The following is a 15,194-nucleotide window of genomic DNA, read 5'->3' on the forward strand; positions in this document are numbered from 1 at the left end:
AATCATTAATTCAATAAATATTTATCGAATGCCTTGTAAGTTAAATGCAAAGCACTGTTTTCTATGTGCTGGGGATAAAGTTGTAAACAAAACACAGTTCCTGACCTCTATGGAATCACAGAACTTACATTCTATGAACAGTCAAACTAGTAAATATATAATGTAATGTTCAGGGTATTACAGTGAAGAAAAATAAATCAGAATAAGGAGTACGGGTGGAGGGTGACTCTTGTAAATAAAAGAATCTGGACAGGTTTACCCAAAGACTTTTAACATTTGAGTGGAGATCTGGATGAAGTGAGAGAGTAAGCCATATGACTCCTCTGGGAATAAAAGGGTTCCAAGTTGCATGAATAGCAAATGTGGAGGTCCTGAAGCAGGAACAAGCTTTTCGTGTTCAAGGAACAACACTAAGGCTGGAATAAATAGATATCTCTATATCTGTACGTGATATTAATGACTCTTCTTAAAATTTCTTGCCTGGCTTTCAGTACTTCTGCTTTTTACTTCTTTGGCCTCTCCTTTATTCATTCTTTGTTTATGGACCTTAAAACTTCATGAGTTATTTGGCCAGGTGCAGTGGCTCACACCTGTAATCCTAGCACTTTGGAAGGCCGATCACAAGGTCAGGAGATTGAGACCATCCTGGCTAACACGGTGAAACCCTGTCTCTGCTAAAAATACAAATAATTAACCGGGCGTGGTGGCGGGCGCCTGTAGTCCCAGCTACTTGGGAGGCTGAAGCAGGAGAACGGCGGGAACCTGGGAGGTGGAGCTTGCAGTGAGCCGAGATCACACCACTGCACTCCAGCCTGGGCAACAGAGCAAGACTCCATCTCAAAAAAAAAAAAACTTCCTAAGTTTTAAGCGCTTTCTCAATGAGAGAAACTGGGCTAGGGTGATACAAAGACAAAATTATCTCTGATCTCAAGTGGCGAAGACAGACAAGAAAAACAACCAATTAAAGTAAATCAGACTAATTGATATCATAGAAGCATACACATATCTCAGAGCACAGAGAAAGAAGTCATTCCTTCTAACTTGGGGAGTTAGGGGTGAGGGTGGTTACGAGCGATAACCTTCATGAGTCTTGTAGTAAGAGTGGGAGTTTGACAGGTGCAAAGGGGGCAGTAAAGCAGGAACAGAATAATTAAAGAAATAGGCCTTTTCACTCATGTTTTCTATGTGCTCCTATTCATCTCTTCCAGGCTAATCATAATGGAGCAGTTGGTCTTCCCTGAATGTGTACTACTTTTCCACCATGAAAGTGTTGTCTCTTTAATTTAGATCTTTTGGCATATATTACATACATGCCTAATTAATCAGGACCTTCTTGCTTACAGTTATAACAACATGCCCAAATGATTTTCACTTGTGTCCTTAAATGCTCTTAATTATCTTATCTACTTCAGTGTATTTTTCTCTGATAGCTAATATCCTTCATGTTGTTTATGTTTTTTGCAGTTCATTTCGGTGTACTTTGACAAATATTCCACAGACACAGGCTTTACTGAATAAAGCTAAGCTTCCTTTAGGATTGTTGTTACATCCCTTCAGAGACCTAACGGTAAAGTAACATTTTATATTATTTATGGGTACTGACATGTATGCTTATGTACAAGGTACTTAAATTTTATATTTCCTTAGAATTTTCTTTATCTTCTTTTATTTGAAGTTAGAAATAATCATTTCCATAACATTCAACTTGGCAAATGTTTTTTGAACACCTACTTTGTGACAGGCTCTAAGCTAAGCACTGTTAGTACAGAGATGATCAAGTCATTGAAGTTGCCTCCAAAAAGTTCTTACCTAACAGGGGACAAAGATGTAAAAATAATTACAGTGCAGGATAATTAATACATGTAATTAATCAAATTCTATGAGATACTTAGGTAGTGAGTACAGTATGAGAAGTGATTCCCTGTGGATACAATAGCAAAAGTTTTCTATAAGTGCTGAAGTCTGACCTGGATTTTGAAAGATTAGTAGTTTTGGAAGGTGGAATGGCCATGGAAGGCAGATACACTTTAGGAGTTCTTTGTTAAACACAAAGGAAACACCAACAATGATGTCCACTTAGACAGGAAAACTGTCTGTTCCTTAACAAATTAAACAGATTTGTTAATTAAAAGAAAAACTTTGTAACAGTAGGGAATTTTAAACCTTTAAAGTTTTAAAACTTAAATTTTGAAAACTTCAAAAATAATTTTATTCAGGGCTGTTTTATTTGTACTTCATAAGTTGCATTTCTCTGTCAAACTTTTTTTACTACTGTTGTTTACTACCCTTCTTACTGGTTCTGAGTTTTCTTTTGCTCTCATTCATCCAAAAAATATTGATTGACTACCTTCACGTTGGAAGCTGGAGATACAAAGGTTAAAAAGCTTTCCTGTGAAGTTTATTTTCCTACTAGGAAGTATAGGAAAGATCAAAATGAATAGAAAATAAAAAAATTGTAGTATATAATAAGTACATGAATTTATTCAGTAAATATTTTTAATCACCTATGATACTCTTAAAACCTTATCTGTAAACCAAGACAGTTAATTTCATATATATATATATACACACACACACACACACATATATATATGTGAGAGTTTTTCTGTAAATATGAGTATCATACAAATACCTTCTGGAAGCATATATACTAAATTGTTTACAGTGACATCCTCTGTGATGTAGAATTCTGTAATTTTTTATTTTCTCATTCTTAGTTAACTGTATTTCCTGATTTTTTTTTTTACAACAGATAATGTGGTTACTTGCATAACAATAATCGTGTGAAAAAATTAAATACAAAGATCAAAATGTTCATGTGCAGATAGAACAAAAAACAGAATGAAATATACTAAAATGATAGCAGGTTAATTCAGGGACATAGAATAATATGTGATCTCTTAATCTTTTTTCATATTTTCTAAATTTTCTACTTGAATATAAAGCTCCTTTCCCAAACTAAGCATAGAGATGTAATTTTTTAAAAGGGCACATTGTGTTTGACTGCTTCTGGCCTCAGCTTCTGTCAGAAATTGCTGTGGCAGTCTAATGAGCAGTGCCTAATAGTCTAGTACCAGGTGCAGTCAACAAAGACAAAGGTATTTGTATATGGTATATTTCTCTCTCACTGTTATTTCTAAAGGTCAGCTGATAAGATCTCATTTACATTATTTTCTTGGCCAATGTTTGGTATGACTTTATTTTAGTGTTATGATTTGTGACAAGAGGGAGAAAACTTGATGGCTATGTGTGTTGCTCAGCATGTCCCTGGATTTTGTTAATATGCTTCCATATAAAACCACAAAAAAACCACTGCAATCTCTGCTTTCCAGGTTCAAGTTAAGGTTTATGTTCTATATATGGAACAGAGCAGTATACATTCTCTTTTTCCTTGGGGTGCCTTTTTCTGCTACAACTTCTTTATTTTATTTCCTAGCAATTACCAGTGATAACATCAAATACCATTGTGAGGTGCCGATCCTGTCGAACATACATTAACCCCTTTGTATCCTTCATTGATCAACGTAGATGGAAATGCAATTTGTGCTATAGAGTTAATGATGGTGAGTTTTAGATTCTTAAATGTGTTTTAATCCTATTTTCAACATTTTTTTGACATTTTATCATTTACTGGTTTCTCTCTTCATTGCTTTAAAAAGAATTTTCATGCAATCTTTAGTAGAGGGAATATAGGCTAAGGCAAGGACTAGGGATTCTTCATTTTGGCTGACCGAGGGATAATTGACAATGAGGAGAGTAACAATGAGGACAAAGTAAAAAAATAGAAACAGTGACACTCATGCAGGTTTAGTTATGCTTGCCCCTGACAGTAAGATTGTCTTACATTTGTCTGTTTGATTCATTCAACTCAGGTAGAACTTTGCCAGTGTATCTAGATGCATGCATGTATATGTGTCTGTCTCTTGTTCCCTTTATTTATTTCTTTGGTTCCCTTACTAAGTTGCTTTCAAATTTTTGTTTCTCTGTCTGATTTTTTTCCGTGTCATTTGATATAATAACTAGGATACAAGTCTAAGAAGGAAGGTTACGTGCATCCTGGTTTTCTCACCTGATTTCAGAACATAAGTTTTTTTATCCTTCTGATCTATTGTTTATTTTTTTTTTTAGGTTTTTTTTTTTTTTTTTTTTTTTTTCCCGAGATGGGGTCTTGCTCTGTCACCTAGGCTGGAGTGCAGTCGTGTGGTATGGCTCACTGCAATCCCTGCTTTCCAGGTTCAAGCTATAAGTTCTAATCATGCCTCACACTCCCAAGTAGCTGAGACTACAGGCTTGCACCACCACTCCTGGCTAGTTTTTGTATTTTTAGTAGAAATGGGTTCCCACTATGTTGGCCAGGCTAGTCCTGAACTCCTGGGCTCATGTGATCCATCCGCCTCAGGCTTCAGTCTCCCGAGAGCTGGGATTACAGACATGAGCCACTGCGCCCAACCCTGATCTTTTTTTTTTGAGATGGAGTCTCGCTCTGTCACCCAGGTTGGAGTGCAGTGGCGCAATCTCGGCTCACTGCAAGCTCCGCCTCCCGGGTTCAAGCAATTCTTCTGCCTCAGCCTCCCGAGTAGCTGGGACTACAGGTGTCCACCACCACGTCTGGATAATTTTTGTATTTTTTAGTAGAGATGGGGTTTCACCATATTGGCCAGGCTGGTCCCGAATTCCTGACCTCATGATCTGCCCCCCGCCTCGGCCTCCCAAAATGCTGGGATTACAGGTGTGAGCCACCACGCCTGGCCCCCTGATTTTTTTTTTTTTTTTCCTGAGACAGAATCTCACTCTGTCGCCTAGGCTGGAGTGCAGTGGTGCAATCTCAGCTCACTGCAACCTCTGCCTCCCAGGTTCAAGCGATTCTCCTGCCTCAGCCTCCTGAGTAGCTGGGATTACAGGCGCACACCACTATACCTGACTAATTTTTGTTTTTTTTTAGTAGAGACAGGGTTTCACCACGTTGGTCAGGCTGGTGTCGAACTCCTGAGCTCGTGGTCCGCCTGCCGTGGCCTACCAAAGTGCTGGGATTACAGGCGTGAGCCATCGCCCCGATCTATGTTTTAAGGAGAGCTTAAGGGATTGATTTTTACCATTAAATGTTCACAGAACTATTGCTAAACCTCATGTAAATATTGATAATAGATACTTATATTTAGGTGTGTGTATATGTGTTTAGTTACAAATTGTGTCTCTAAATTTGTACTGGGACCTCTTATCTAGTTCCTGAAGAATTTATGTATAACCCCCTTACCCGATCTTATGGAGAGCCTCATAAACGACCGGAAGTTCAGAATTCAACTGTGGAGTTCATTGCTTCTTCGGATTACATGGTAACTATTCAGTGTTAAGATTTGTTGTGGAACACATATTGATCATTTGTAATTTTCTGTTAAGTGAATTCTTATTGAGATTTTGAAATTGTTTATACTCATAATTTTTAAAAACAAATTAATGCTGAAAGTTTATATTTAACAAAGAGAAAATATTTCTAAAGGTTATTTGATCTCCTAGAAGGCTTTCTATGAGTAAGAAATGTTAGTTCTGTCTGTCTGATGATGGGCACTAGCATCTATGATTTGTTGCCATTTTTATTTCCTTGCATGGAATGGATATAGGTATACCTTTTACCATTTAACATTTAAGACTTTAAAAACAGAGAAATGCACGTTTTTGCCCAAAACGTAAGTTTTTTTCGCCAAGTACAGATATCAAGATAAGTGGATATGGACTTCTCTCTAATTTTTTCTTCTGTTCCAATTAGGAAATTCTATCTGTTCTTTAATTATATGAACTCTAAGATCTCATTCTTTTCACTTCAGAAACAAATTATTGACCCTAAGTTTTGCTCATCTTATCATATCTTCTCTTTTTAACATATTTATAAAAACTGTGTTGGCTGGGCATGGTGGCTTATGCCTGTAATCCCAACATTTTGGGAGGCTGAGCTGGTTGGTCACCTGAGGTCAGGAATTTAAGATCAGCCTGGCCAACATGGTGAAACCCTGTCTCTACTTAAAATACAAAAATTAGCTGGGCGTGGTGGCGCACGACTGTAATCCCAGTTACTAGGGAGGCTGAGGCAAGATAATGGCTTGACCATGGGAGGGGAAGGTTGCAGTGAGCCAAGATCGCGCCATGGCACACAGCCTGGGCAACAGGGCAAGATTCCGTCTCAAAAACAAACGAACCCAAAAAACTGTATCTTCTGTAGCTGCATCTCTAATCCTTGTCTACAAAACTTAAACTGCTGCTGGTAAAAAGGAGTAACTGATGTGCATTAAATTTTTGGCACCTGATTCATCTTTATTTTTGTAATTTTTGTATTCTTTTGTGTCTGATTTGGCATATGCCCACCTGACTTCCATTTTCATGTTTGTTTCTGTATTAACTATAATAAACTTTCTTGATCACTTTTACTCTCAAGTTCTACCTTCTTTATGATTATTTTCCCACTCCATTCTGGGTTCTTAGGAATCTTAATCTAATTGAAGTGGTAAAGCAAAAAATAATCTTTCAAGTTTTGCCATATGATTCATATGGCCCTTGGTTAGCATATTTTTATTATTTATTTATTTATTTATTTTTGAGATGGAGTCTCGCTCTGTCACCCAGGCTGGAGTGCAGGGGCATGATCCCGGCTCACTGCAAGCTCCACCTCCCGGGTTCACGCCATTCTCCTGCCTCAGCCTCCCGAGTAGCTGGGACTACAGGCACCCGCCACCCTACCCGGCTAATTTTTTTGTATTTTTTAGTAGAGACAGAGTTTCACCTTGTTAGCCAGGATGGTCTCGATCTCCTGACCTCATGATCTGCCTGCCTTAGCCTCCCAAAGTGCTGGGATTACAGGCGTGAGCCACCGCGCCCGGCCCGGTTAGCATATTTTTCAGAAAAGATTTCATATATTCTTTTATTTTAACTTATTTATTTATTTAATTTTTACTTGAGACAGAGTTTCACTCTGTCACCCATGCTAGAGACAGGGTTTTACCATGTTGCTCAGGCTGGTCTCAAACTCCTGGGCCCAAGCAGTCTACCTACTTTGGCCTCCCAAAAGTGCTGGGATTACAGGCATGAGCCACTGCACCTGGCCTATTTCAACTTTATATAACAGCAGTTTTCAAGCGTACTCCAAAGAAAACAGTATAGTGAACCATCCTTTGCCCATCACCAAGCTTCAACAATTATCAACCATAAGGACTTTTCAAAGAATGTATTTACAGGCCAGGCATGGTGGCTCACACTTGTAATCCCAGCACTTTGGGAGGCTGAGGCGGGTGGATCAGCTGACATCAGGAGTTCGCAACCAGCCTGGCCAATACAGGGAAACTTCCCGGTCTCTACCAAATACAAGAATTAGCTGTGCGTGGTGGCATGTGCCTGTAGTCCCAGCTACTCAGGAGGCTGAGGCAGGAGAATCGCTTAAACCTGGGAGGCAGAGATTGCAGTGAGCCAAGATCATGCCGCTGCATTCCAGCCTGGATGACATAGTGAGACTCTGTCTCCAAGAAAAAAAAAAGTATTTACAATACCATCACAAGGACTTCCTTTACACATAGCACTTAAACATTAGGATTCAGTCACCTCCAGGTAACCCAGTAGCTGGTACTAATGGCAAGTTGTTGGGTTTAAATTTTGTATTTAGGAAAGGGGAAGGGATGTACATCTAGAGAGCTTAGCCAACACTCCTTATCAGAAAAACATTCAACCCATCTATTTAACTGTGGCTGTGTGTCAACTGCCTTGTCATGCTTAGTCCACAACCAACTGAATAGAAAAAAAAATTAAAAGCGTATCATTTTCATGAGCACATATTACAAAATAGCAATCCTATTTGTGTATTTTTTGTATTAATATATTCAGTAAATATCCAGTAGTAATAGTGATATATAAAAAGAATATATAAAAGAATAAATTATATATAAAGAATAAAAAGAATAAATACCCAATAAATTACTTTATTTTTATTCCTTTCAGCTGCGTCCTCCTCAACCTGCAGTTTACTTGTTTGTTTTAGATGTGTCTCATAATGCAGTGGAAGCTGGATATTTGACAATTTTGTGCCAGTCACTCTTAGAAAATCTAGACAAGTAAGAATACTTTTAATTCATACTATACATGTGTGTATGTTATATATATAAATGGATGTAAATATGAAGTGTTCACAGTTTGTGGGATTGGGTTTGGTTGTATTTATCAACTAAAAAGAGTACTACTTATGTACCATAGAATAAGGATCTAGATACTCCAGTTATGATTTATGACTTGGTATCTGAATTATAGAATCATAAAAATCTAGTATTTAGTCAGGAATTTAGATCTTATCTAACTGTCTGACTTAGCCAGTCTGAACACGGGGCCAGAAATCTTGAGTTACCCTGTGTATCGGGAATCTGGATGAGACTATCAAAAAGACAAAAGATAACATGTTGATGAGGATGTGGAGAAAAGGGCAACTACACTTCGGGGAATATAAAATAATACAGCCGTTATGGAAAACAGTATAAAGGTCCCTCAGAAAATTTAAAACAATTGTTGTATGATCCAGCAATCCCACTACTTGGAACATATCCAAAGAAAAATCAGTGTGTGGAAGACATATCTGCACTCCTATGTTTATTGTAGCATTATTCACAAGAGCCAGGATACATAATCAGACTTTAAGTATCTATCAACAGATGGATGGATAAAGAAGCCAGTATATGTGCAAATGGAATACTATCCACTCTTTAAAAAGAAAATTTTTCTTATTTATGATACCATGGATAAACCTGGAGGTCATGATGTTAAGCGAGATAAGAACAGACATTGCATGTTCTCAGTCATTTGTGGGAACTAAAAAGGTAAATCTCATAAAAGTAGAGAGTACAGTGGTTGTTACCAGGGATAGGGTGGGAGGTTTTGAGAGATGCTAGCCAAAGTGTAAAAGATAGGAGGAATAAGTTCAAGAGATCTGTTGTACAACATGGTGCCTGTAGTTAATAGCAGTATATTGTATTCTTGGAAAAATGCTAAGAGATTAGAATTGTTGTATTCTCACTACAAAAATAATAACTTTGTGAGGCAATGCATATATTCATTAGCTAGATTTAGCCATTCCACAGTGTGTGTGTAGATATATATATATATTTCAAAACAACATGTTTTTCATGACATATACGTACAATTTTATCTGTCAGTTTAAATAACATTTAAAAAGATAAAAGGATTTTTTTAAAAAGAATCTGGATGAGAGAAATCTGGCTGTAATTTATGCCTGAGCAAGGAATTTTTTTCATGAACTTGTTTTAATTGCACTGATGACAGAATCAGCTGGTTTAAAGGGAAGGAGGAAACTGATTTTGTGCTTAATATGTTAGGAAGCCAGAAACTGAGCATTTTGTTTGTTTATTTTTATTTTATTTATTTTTTTTGAGACAGAGTCTTGCTCTATTGCCCAGGCTGGAGTGCAATGGCGCAATCTCAGCTCACTGCAGCCTCCGCTTTGTGAATTCAAGCAATTCTCCTGCCTCAGCCTCCCAAGTAGCTGGGATTACAGGCACCCACCACCGCACCAGGCTAAGAAACTGAGCATTTTGGCACATTAGTAATGAGCTGGATTGTGGAAATGGAAATAGCGAGTATAGGATATGTGGCTTATACCTGGATCTAATTCCCTCCTCCGTGTCTACCAAGATTAGTCATGAAGGAGCCCCTCATCTGGCTTTAAAAATGAACTGTCCAAATCTCTGGAAAAGACAGTTGTTTGCACATTTCTGTTTCACTCCAACACCCACAAGAGATGTGACTTCAGGTTGTTAGAGTGGTTCACCACTGCAGTGGTTCTCAACATGTGTAGAGGTGTGGGGCTTGTTATATATGAGTACTCTGTCCCAAGTACTTTGGTGGTTCCAAAAGGTTCTCCTCTACCATATGAGCTTGAAGAGTCCTTGCCCTGTTGAATGCTACTTCTAGTCACCATAGTCTTCATATCATTGATCTTGGCCTGAAAGGAAACTGATGACATTAAGATGTTCAAGATTTTAAAAATTCAGAGATATTGAGAGATTTGTTTTTAGTGTTTGTTGCTTCATGTTTTAACCCTTGAAGTATTTGCCCCTACTTTAGTCACAAGTGCTTCAAAAATAGCTTTAACAGTGAGTGGCAATGGAAGACTACTCTACAGAGATGATTGGTTGGCTTGTTGTTGGTTTGTTGTTTCTTTTTTTTTTTTTTTTTTGAGACAGAGGCCTGCTCTGTTCCCCAAGCTGGAGTGCAGTGGTGTGATCTCTGCTCGCCGCAGCCTTGACCTCCCAGGCTCAAGTGATCCTCCCACTTCAGCCTCCTGAGTAGCTGGGACTACAAGCGCACACCATCACACTCGGCTAATTTTTGTATATTTGGTAGAGACAGTGTTTTGCCATGTTGCCCAGGCTGATCTCGAACCCCTGAGCTCAAGCGATCCACCCACCTCAGCCTCCCAAAGTGCTGGGATTATAGCCACTGCACCTGGCCTGTTTTTGTTTTTAAATACCAAGTTTTAATCCCCCAAGAGGGTACACCATTCTTGGAGGTACTAAAATACCAGGTTGATGCATAGAGTGGATGGAGCAAGCTCCTATTGCGTCACTATGCTCCAGAAATCCATTTAATCTATTAGCCTTGCATGGAAAAGTATGAAATAGGAGCCACACTGAGAGAGATGATTGACAACTTGTAAATTAAATAGACTGTGCAAAACCAAAAGTGTAAAACTGGGAATGGAAAATGTTTTTAAAATGTTTCTATTTGATTACAGCAGAAAATAGAAGCATTGGGAAAGTAAAAGAAAAAGAAAGTGATAGAATAGCAACAAATGTATAATATGTTTTTGGAAAGGGCTCTGGAACTTCTTTGAGAAAGAAGAGTTTGATGCTGGAGCAGTTTCAGCTCAACTTCGTTTATTTTTAGCTTGGAGTAGGTCAGTAGTCTTCTCTAACCAGTAATAAATGACCCCATCCCTCAGTGATCTTAGAAGTCTCACAGGAGTGAAGATTAGTGTGTGGAAACATCATAAATATTGACCATATTGGTAAACTGAACATCCACATAACTTGTGGCATTCTGTTCTCTGAAATGCTCTTGACCCACCTTGCAGACTATATCTGAATACCCTGATTAGTCATCCATAGCAGTGATAATGCTTCTTGCTTTGATGCATATTCTATTTTGGCATCCTATAATATCCAAAGATATTTTAAAGGCATTGTTAAAACAATAAATTACATAACTCAAGTTAACATAGTTGGTAGTACTTAGTAATATGCTTCTGTAAGATGAGACATCTATCTTATTAATAAAGCTTGACAGGCAGTGAAATGGTAATTCTTTTATACTGTGGCATCGACTTTTGAAAACAGCTCTAACAACATTTTAAAAGATTAATGATAGATAAAATGTTTCAGTGTTCATAAATGTGGTTTTTGTGTAAAATTTTACACATTAAAATCTGATTTGCAGTATATTCAGTCTTTTCTTGGAAAGTACTCATTTCTCATTCTGCCCTTAAAATGCTTAAGCAAGATATACTATTGTTCTAATATTGGAACTGGAAGTAAGTTTTCACCTTGGTCGTCTTCTCTGATATATATTTGTTTAGATAGGGATAATTTTTCTGTCCCCTGTAGAAAAGCATATGTGTAATTATCCTTGGACTTAAATTACTATTTCATTATTTTCTGAAATGAAATATGTTACTGAGCACTCTGAATTTAAAATTGTCATTTTTATCTTTAGGCTTCCTGGAGATTCACGAACAAGAATAGGATTCATGACCTTTGATAGCACTATTCATTTCTACAATTTACAAGAAGGATTATCACAGCCTCAAATGTTGATTGTGTCTGATATAGATGGTAAGCAGTCAGTAAAATAAAAACCTTTCTGACTATGGACTTTGAAATGGGGGCTACTTTATTTTAATATACATCTTGCTATATGCTGTGAGGATAATGTCATGCACTTTAGTATTTGTTCAAAATAATTGTTTTTCTGGAAATACTTGATTCTAAGTTATTTATGCCTGTGTATGTATTATATACATGTATGTATAATATATACAGAGTGTGTATATTTAATAAAGCAATATTATGTGGGTGCACTGGCTCACGCCTGTAATCCCAGCACTTTGGGAGGCCGAGGTGGGCGGATCACCTGAGATCGGGAGTTCAAGACCAGCCTGACCAACATGGAGAAACCCTGTCTCTGCTAAAAATGCAAAATTAGCCAGGCGTTGTGGCGCTTGCCCATAATCTCAGCTACTCAGGAGGCTGAGACAGGAGAATTGCTTGACCTGGGAGGTGGAGGTTGCAGTGAGCTGAGATCACACCATTGCACCATTGCACTCCAGCCTGGGCAATAAGAGCGAAACTCCATCTCAAAAAAATAAAATAAGTAAAATAAAGCAAAATTACAGTACACATTACATGTGTGACCTGATAAAAACTTTAGGATTTTCTAATGTATTCTTTTGATTCGATTTGTTGATTAAAATGTATGTTTTCCTTATAGATGTTTTTCTACCTACACCGGATAGTTTACTTGTGAATCTATATGAAAGTAAAGAGGTAAGGTTGATTTATTTTCTTAAAGCATAAAAATATATTGTGACTGGTAACTAAAATGTTTAACATTTATTTACTTGATATATTAATATTACAAATAATAGACAATGTAAATGGCATATTTATTGACTCCTCAGTTCCAGTCCCCAGAAATACAGTGACGCATGATACACTATGGAATGTTTTAAAAGAAGATTATTCCTTTGCCTTCTCAGTAATTCAATTTTTGATCTTTGTTTTCTCAGCTTATAAAAGACTTACTGAATGCATTACCAAATATGTTCACCAATACAAGAGAAACACACAGTGCCCTTGGTCCTGCACTTCAGGCTGCCTTTAAATTAATGTCTCCAACAGGTGGCCGTGTGTCTGTATTTCAGACACAGTTACCTTCCTTGGGTGCAGGACTTCTGCAATCCAGAGAAGATCCTAATCAGAGATCAAGTACAAAGGTATTTTATATTTAGCTTTTTGTCATGTTCAAGATTGTGTAATTATTTGTTTATTCTACTTTTCTAATTCATTAATAATAAAAAACTGGCAAGAGAGTTGGGGTTTTTTGTTTGTTTTTTGTTTTGTTTTTTGAAACGTGGTCTCACGCTGTCACCCAGGCTGGAGTGCAGTGGCACGATCTTGTCTCACTGCAACCTCTGCTTCCTGAGTTCAAGCGATTCTCCTGCTTCAGCCTCCTGAGTAGCTGGGATTACAGGTGTGCGCCACCATGCCTGGCTAATTTTTGTATTTTTAGTAGAGACGGGAGTTTCACCGTGTTCATCAGGCTGGTCTTGAACTCCTGACCTTGTGGTCCGCCTGCCTCAACCTACCAAAGTGCTGGAATTACAGGCATGAGCCACTGCGCCTGGCCGCCAGAGAGTTTTTGTTTGTTTTTGTTTGTTTGTGTGTGTGTGTTTGTTTTTTTGAAACAGAGTCTTGCTCTGTCGCCCATGCTGGAGTGCAGTGGCGCGATCTCAGCTCACTGCAAGCTCTGCCTCCTGGGTTCACGCCATTCTCCTGCCTCAGCCTCTGGAATAGCTGGGACTACAGGCGCCTGCCACCACGCCCCGCTATTTTTTTTGTATTTTTATTAGAGATGGGGTTTCACAGTGTTAGCCAGTATGGTCTCAATCTCCTGACCTCGTGATCCACCCACCTCAGCCTTCCAAAGTGCTGGTATTACAGGCGTGAACCACCACGCCTGGCGAGAGTTTTTAAACTCAAATTATCTTTTTGGTTTTGTGTCACAGTATGTTCTTTTTATTACTTTGTAAGTCATAGAAATTTATAAATCATTTAGTATAACCCTTTCATTTTATAGATGAGGAAGTAGAGTATCTAGGTAAAGGTTAAATAACTATTTAATGGTAATGGTAGTGCGACTTGACTTTCTGACTCCAGTGTTATTTTCTATTACGTAAGTGGTAAAACTTACTAAATGTATCTATTGTAATTCAACATGCTCATACTAATAAATGTTTTAATTATAAAGATAACACAGATCATTGTATAACACTTGGAAAGTGGAGAAAAGCATAAATCACCAATAATCTAATGATACTAGCATTTAGTTATACAAACATACAAATAAGCATAATTGGGCATCACACGTGTGTGTATGTGTGTATGTGTGTGTGTGTGTGTGTGTTTTTAACTGACCTTTTTCATTGGAGAATATATTGTGAGCATTCTGTGAAGTCACAGAGAAAATAAATGTGAAAATAACCAATTAATTGATTGCTTTTCAGCTATTAAATAGTTGTCTTCAGAATTTTTTTCTTTTGTTTTTTAAAAGTAGAGACAACATCTTGCTGTGTTGCCCAGGCTGGCCTCAAACTGCCGAGATCAAGCAATACCCCTGCCTCAGTCCCGCAAAGTGCTGGGATTGCAGATGTGAGCCAGAGCTGTATTTGCACTATTTTTTCAAAAAACGGCTAGGTGTGGTAGCACCTGCCTGTAACCTTAGCTACTCAAGAGGCTGAGGCTAGAGGATCATTTGAGCTTAGGAGTTCTAAACCAGCTTGAGCAATGTAACGAGACCCCATCTTAAAAAATAATAATGGCCAGGTGCAGTGGCTCACACCTATAATCCCAGCACTTTGGGAGGCAAAGGAGGGTGGATCACTTGAGTCCAGGAGTTTGAGACCAGTCTGGCCAACATTGCAAAACCCCATCTCTCCTAAAAATACAAAAATTATCTGGGTACAGTGGTGCATGCCTGTAATCCCAGCTGCTTGGGTGGCTGAGGCAGGAGAATCGCTTGAACCAGGGAGGCAGAGGTTGCAGTGAGCTGTGATCACTGCCACTGCACTCCAGCCTGGGCAACAGAGCGAGACCCTGTCTCAAAATAGTAATAATAATAATAATAATGATGAAAGGAATATATGAAGCTGGACATTACTTGGGTTTTATGTGAAGATTTGGTCAGGGCATTTTTAAACCCTTATTTCAAATAATAAATGAACTACAATAGTCATTTTTCTTTTGTACAAGTTCTGCCTGGCCTCAACATATATTTGAGAGCATGTCATTATAAGTAGTTATAAGTGCGAATTAAACAATTTTAATAGTGTCATAAATCTTTAGCCACATATCCAGTTTTGCCTTAGGATAAATTGT

At 38.0% G+C, this 15,194-nt stretch overlaps 1 protein-coding gene and 1 pseudogene across 4 annotated transcripts in view; one reads left to right on the forward strand and one right to left on the reverse strand.

Moving 5' to 3' along the window:
- Nucleotides 1-15,194, forward strand: part of SEC24B (SEC24 homolog B, COPII coat complex component) — a 100,749-nt gene that overhangs the window by 68,410 nt on the left and 17,145 nt on the right. For all 4 annotated transcript variants that reach the window (XM_007999515.3, XM_007999514.3, XM_007999517.3 and 1 more), the window contains 7 exons: nucleotides 1,465-1,567; nucleotides 3,437-3,563; nucleotides 5,224-5,333; nucleotides 7,978-8,090; nucleotides 11,755-11,873; nucleotides 12,529-12,584; nucleotides 12,827-13,033. In XM_007999515.3, coding sequence (XP_007997706.1) covers nucleotides 1,465-1,567; nucleotides 3,437-3,563; nucleotides 5,224-5,333; nucleotides 7,978-8,090; nucleotides 11,755-11,873; nucleotides 12,529-12,584; nucleotides 12,827-13,033 — 835 coding nt within the window. The remainder of the gene's footprint in view (nucleotides 1-1,464; nucleotides 1,568-3,436; nucleotides 3,564-5,223; nucleotides 5,334-7,977; nucleotides 8,091-11,754; nucleotides 11,874-12,528; nucleotides 12,585-12,826; nucleotides 13,034-15,194) is intronic.
- On the reverse strand, nucleotides 10,531-10,657 carry LOC119624116 (U2 spliceosomal RNA; annotated as a pseudogene).

Source organism: Chlorocebus sabaeus, chromosome 7 (genome assembly GCF_047675955.1).
Source record: "Chlorocebus sabaeus isolate Y175 chromosome 7, mChlSab1.0.hap1, whole genome shotgun sequence".
NCBI lineage: Eukaryota > Metazoa > Chordata > Mammalia > Primates > Cercopithecidae > Chlorocebus > Chlorocebus sabaeus.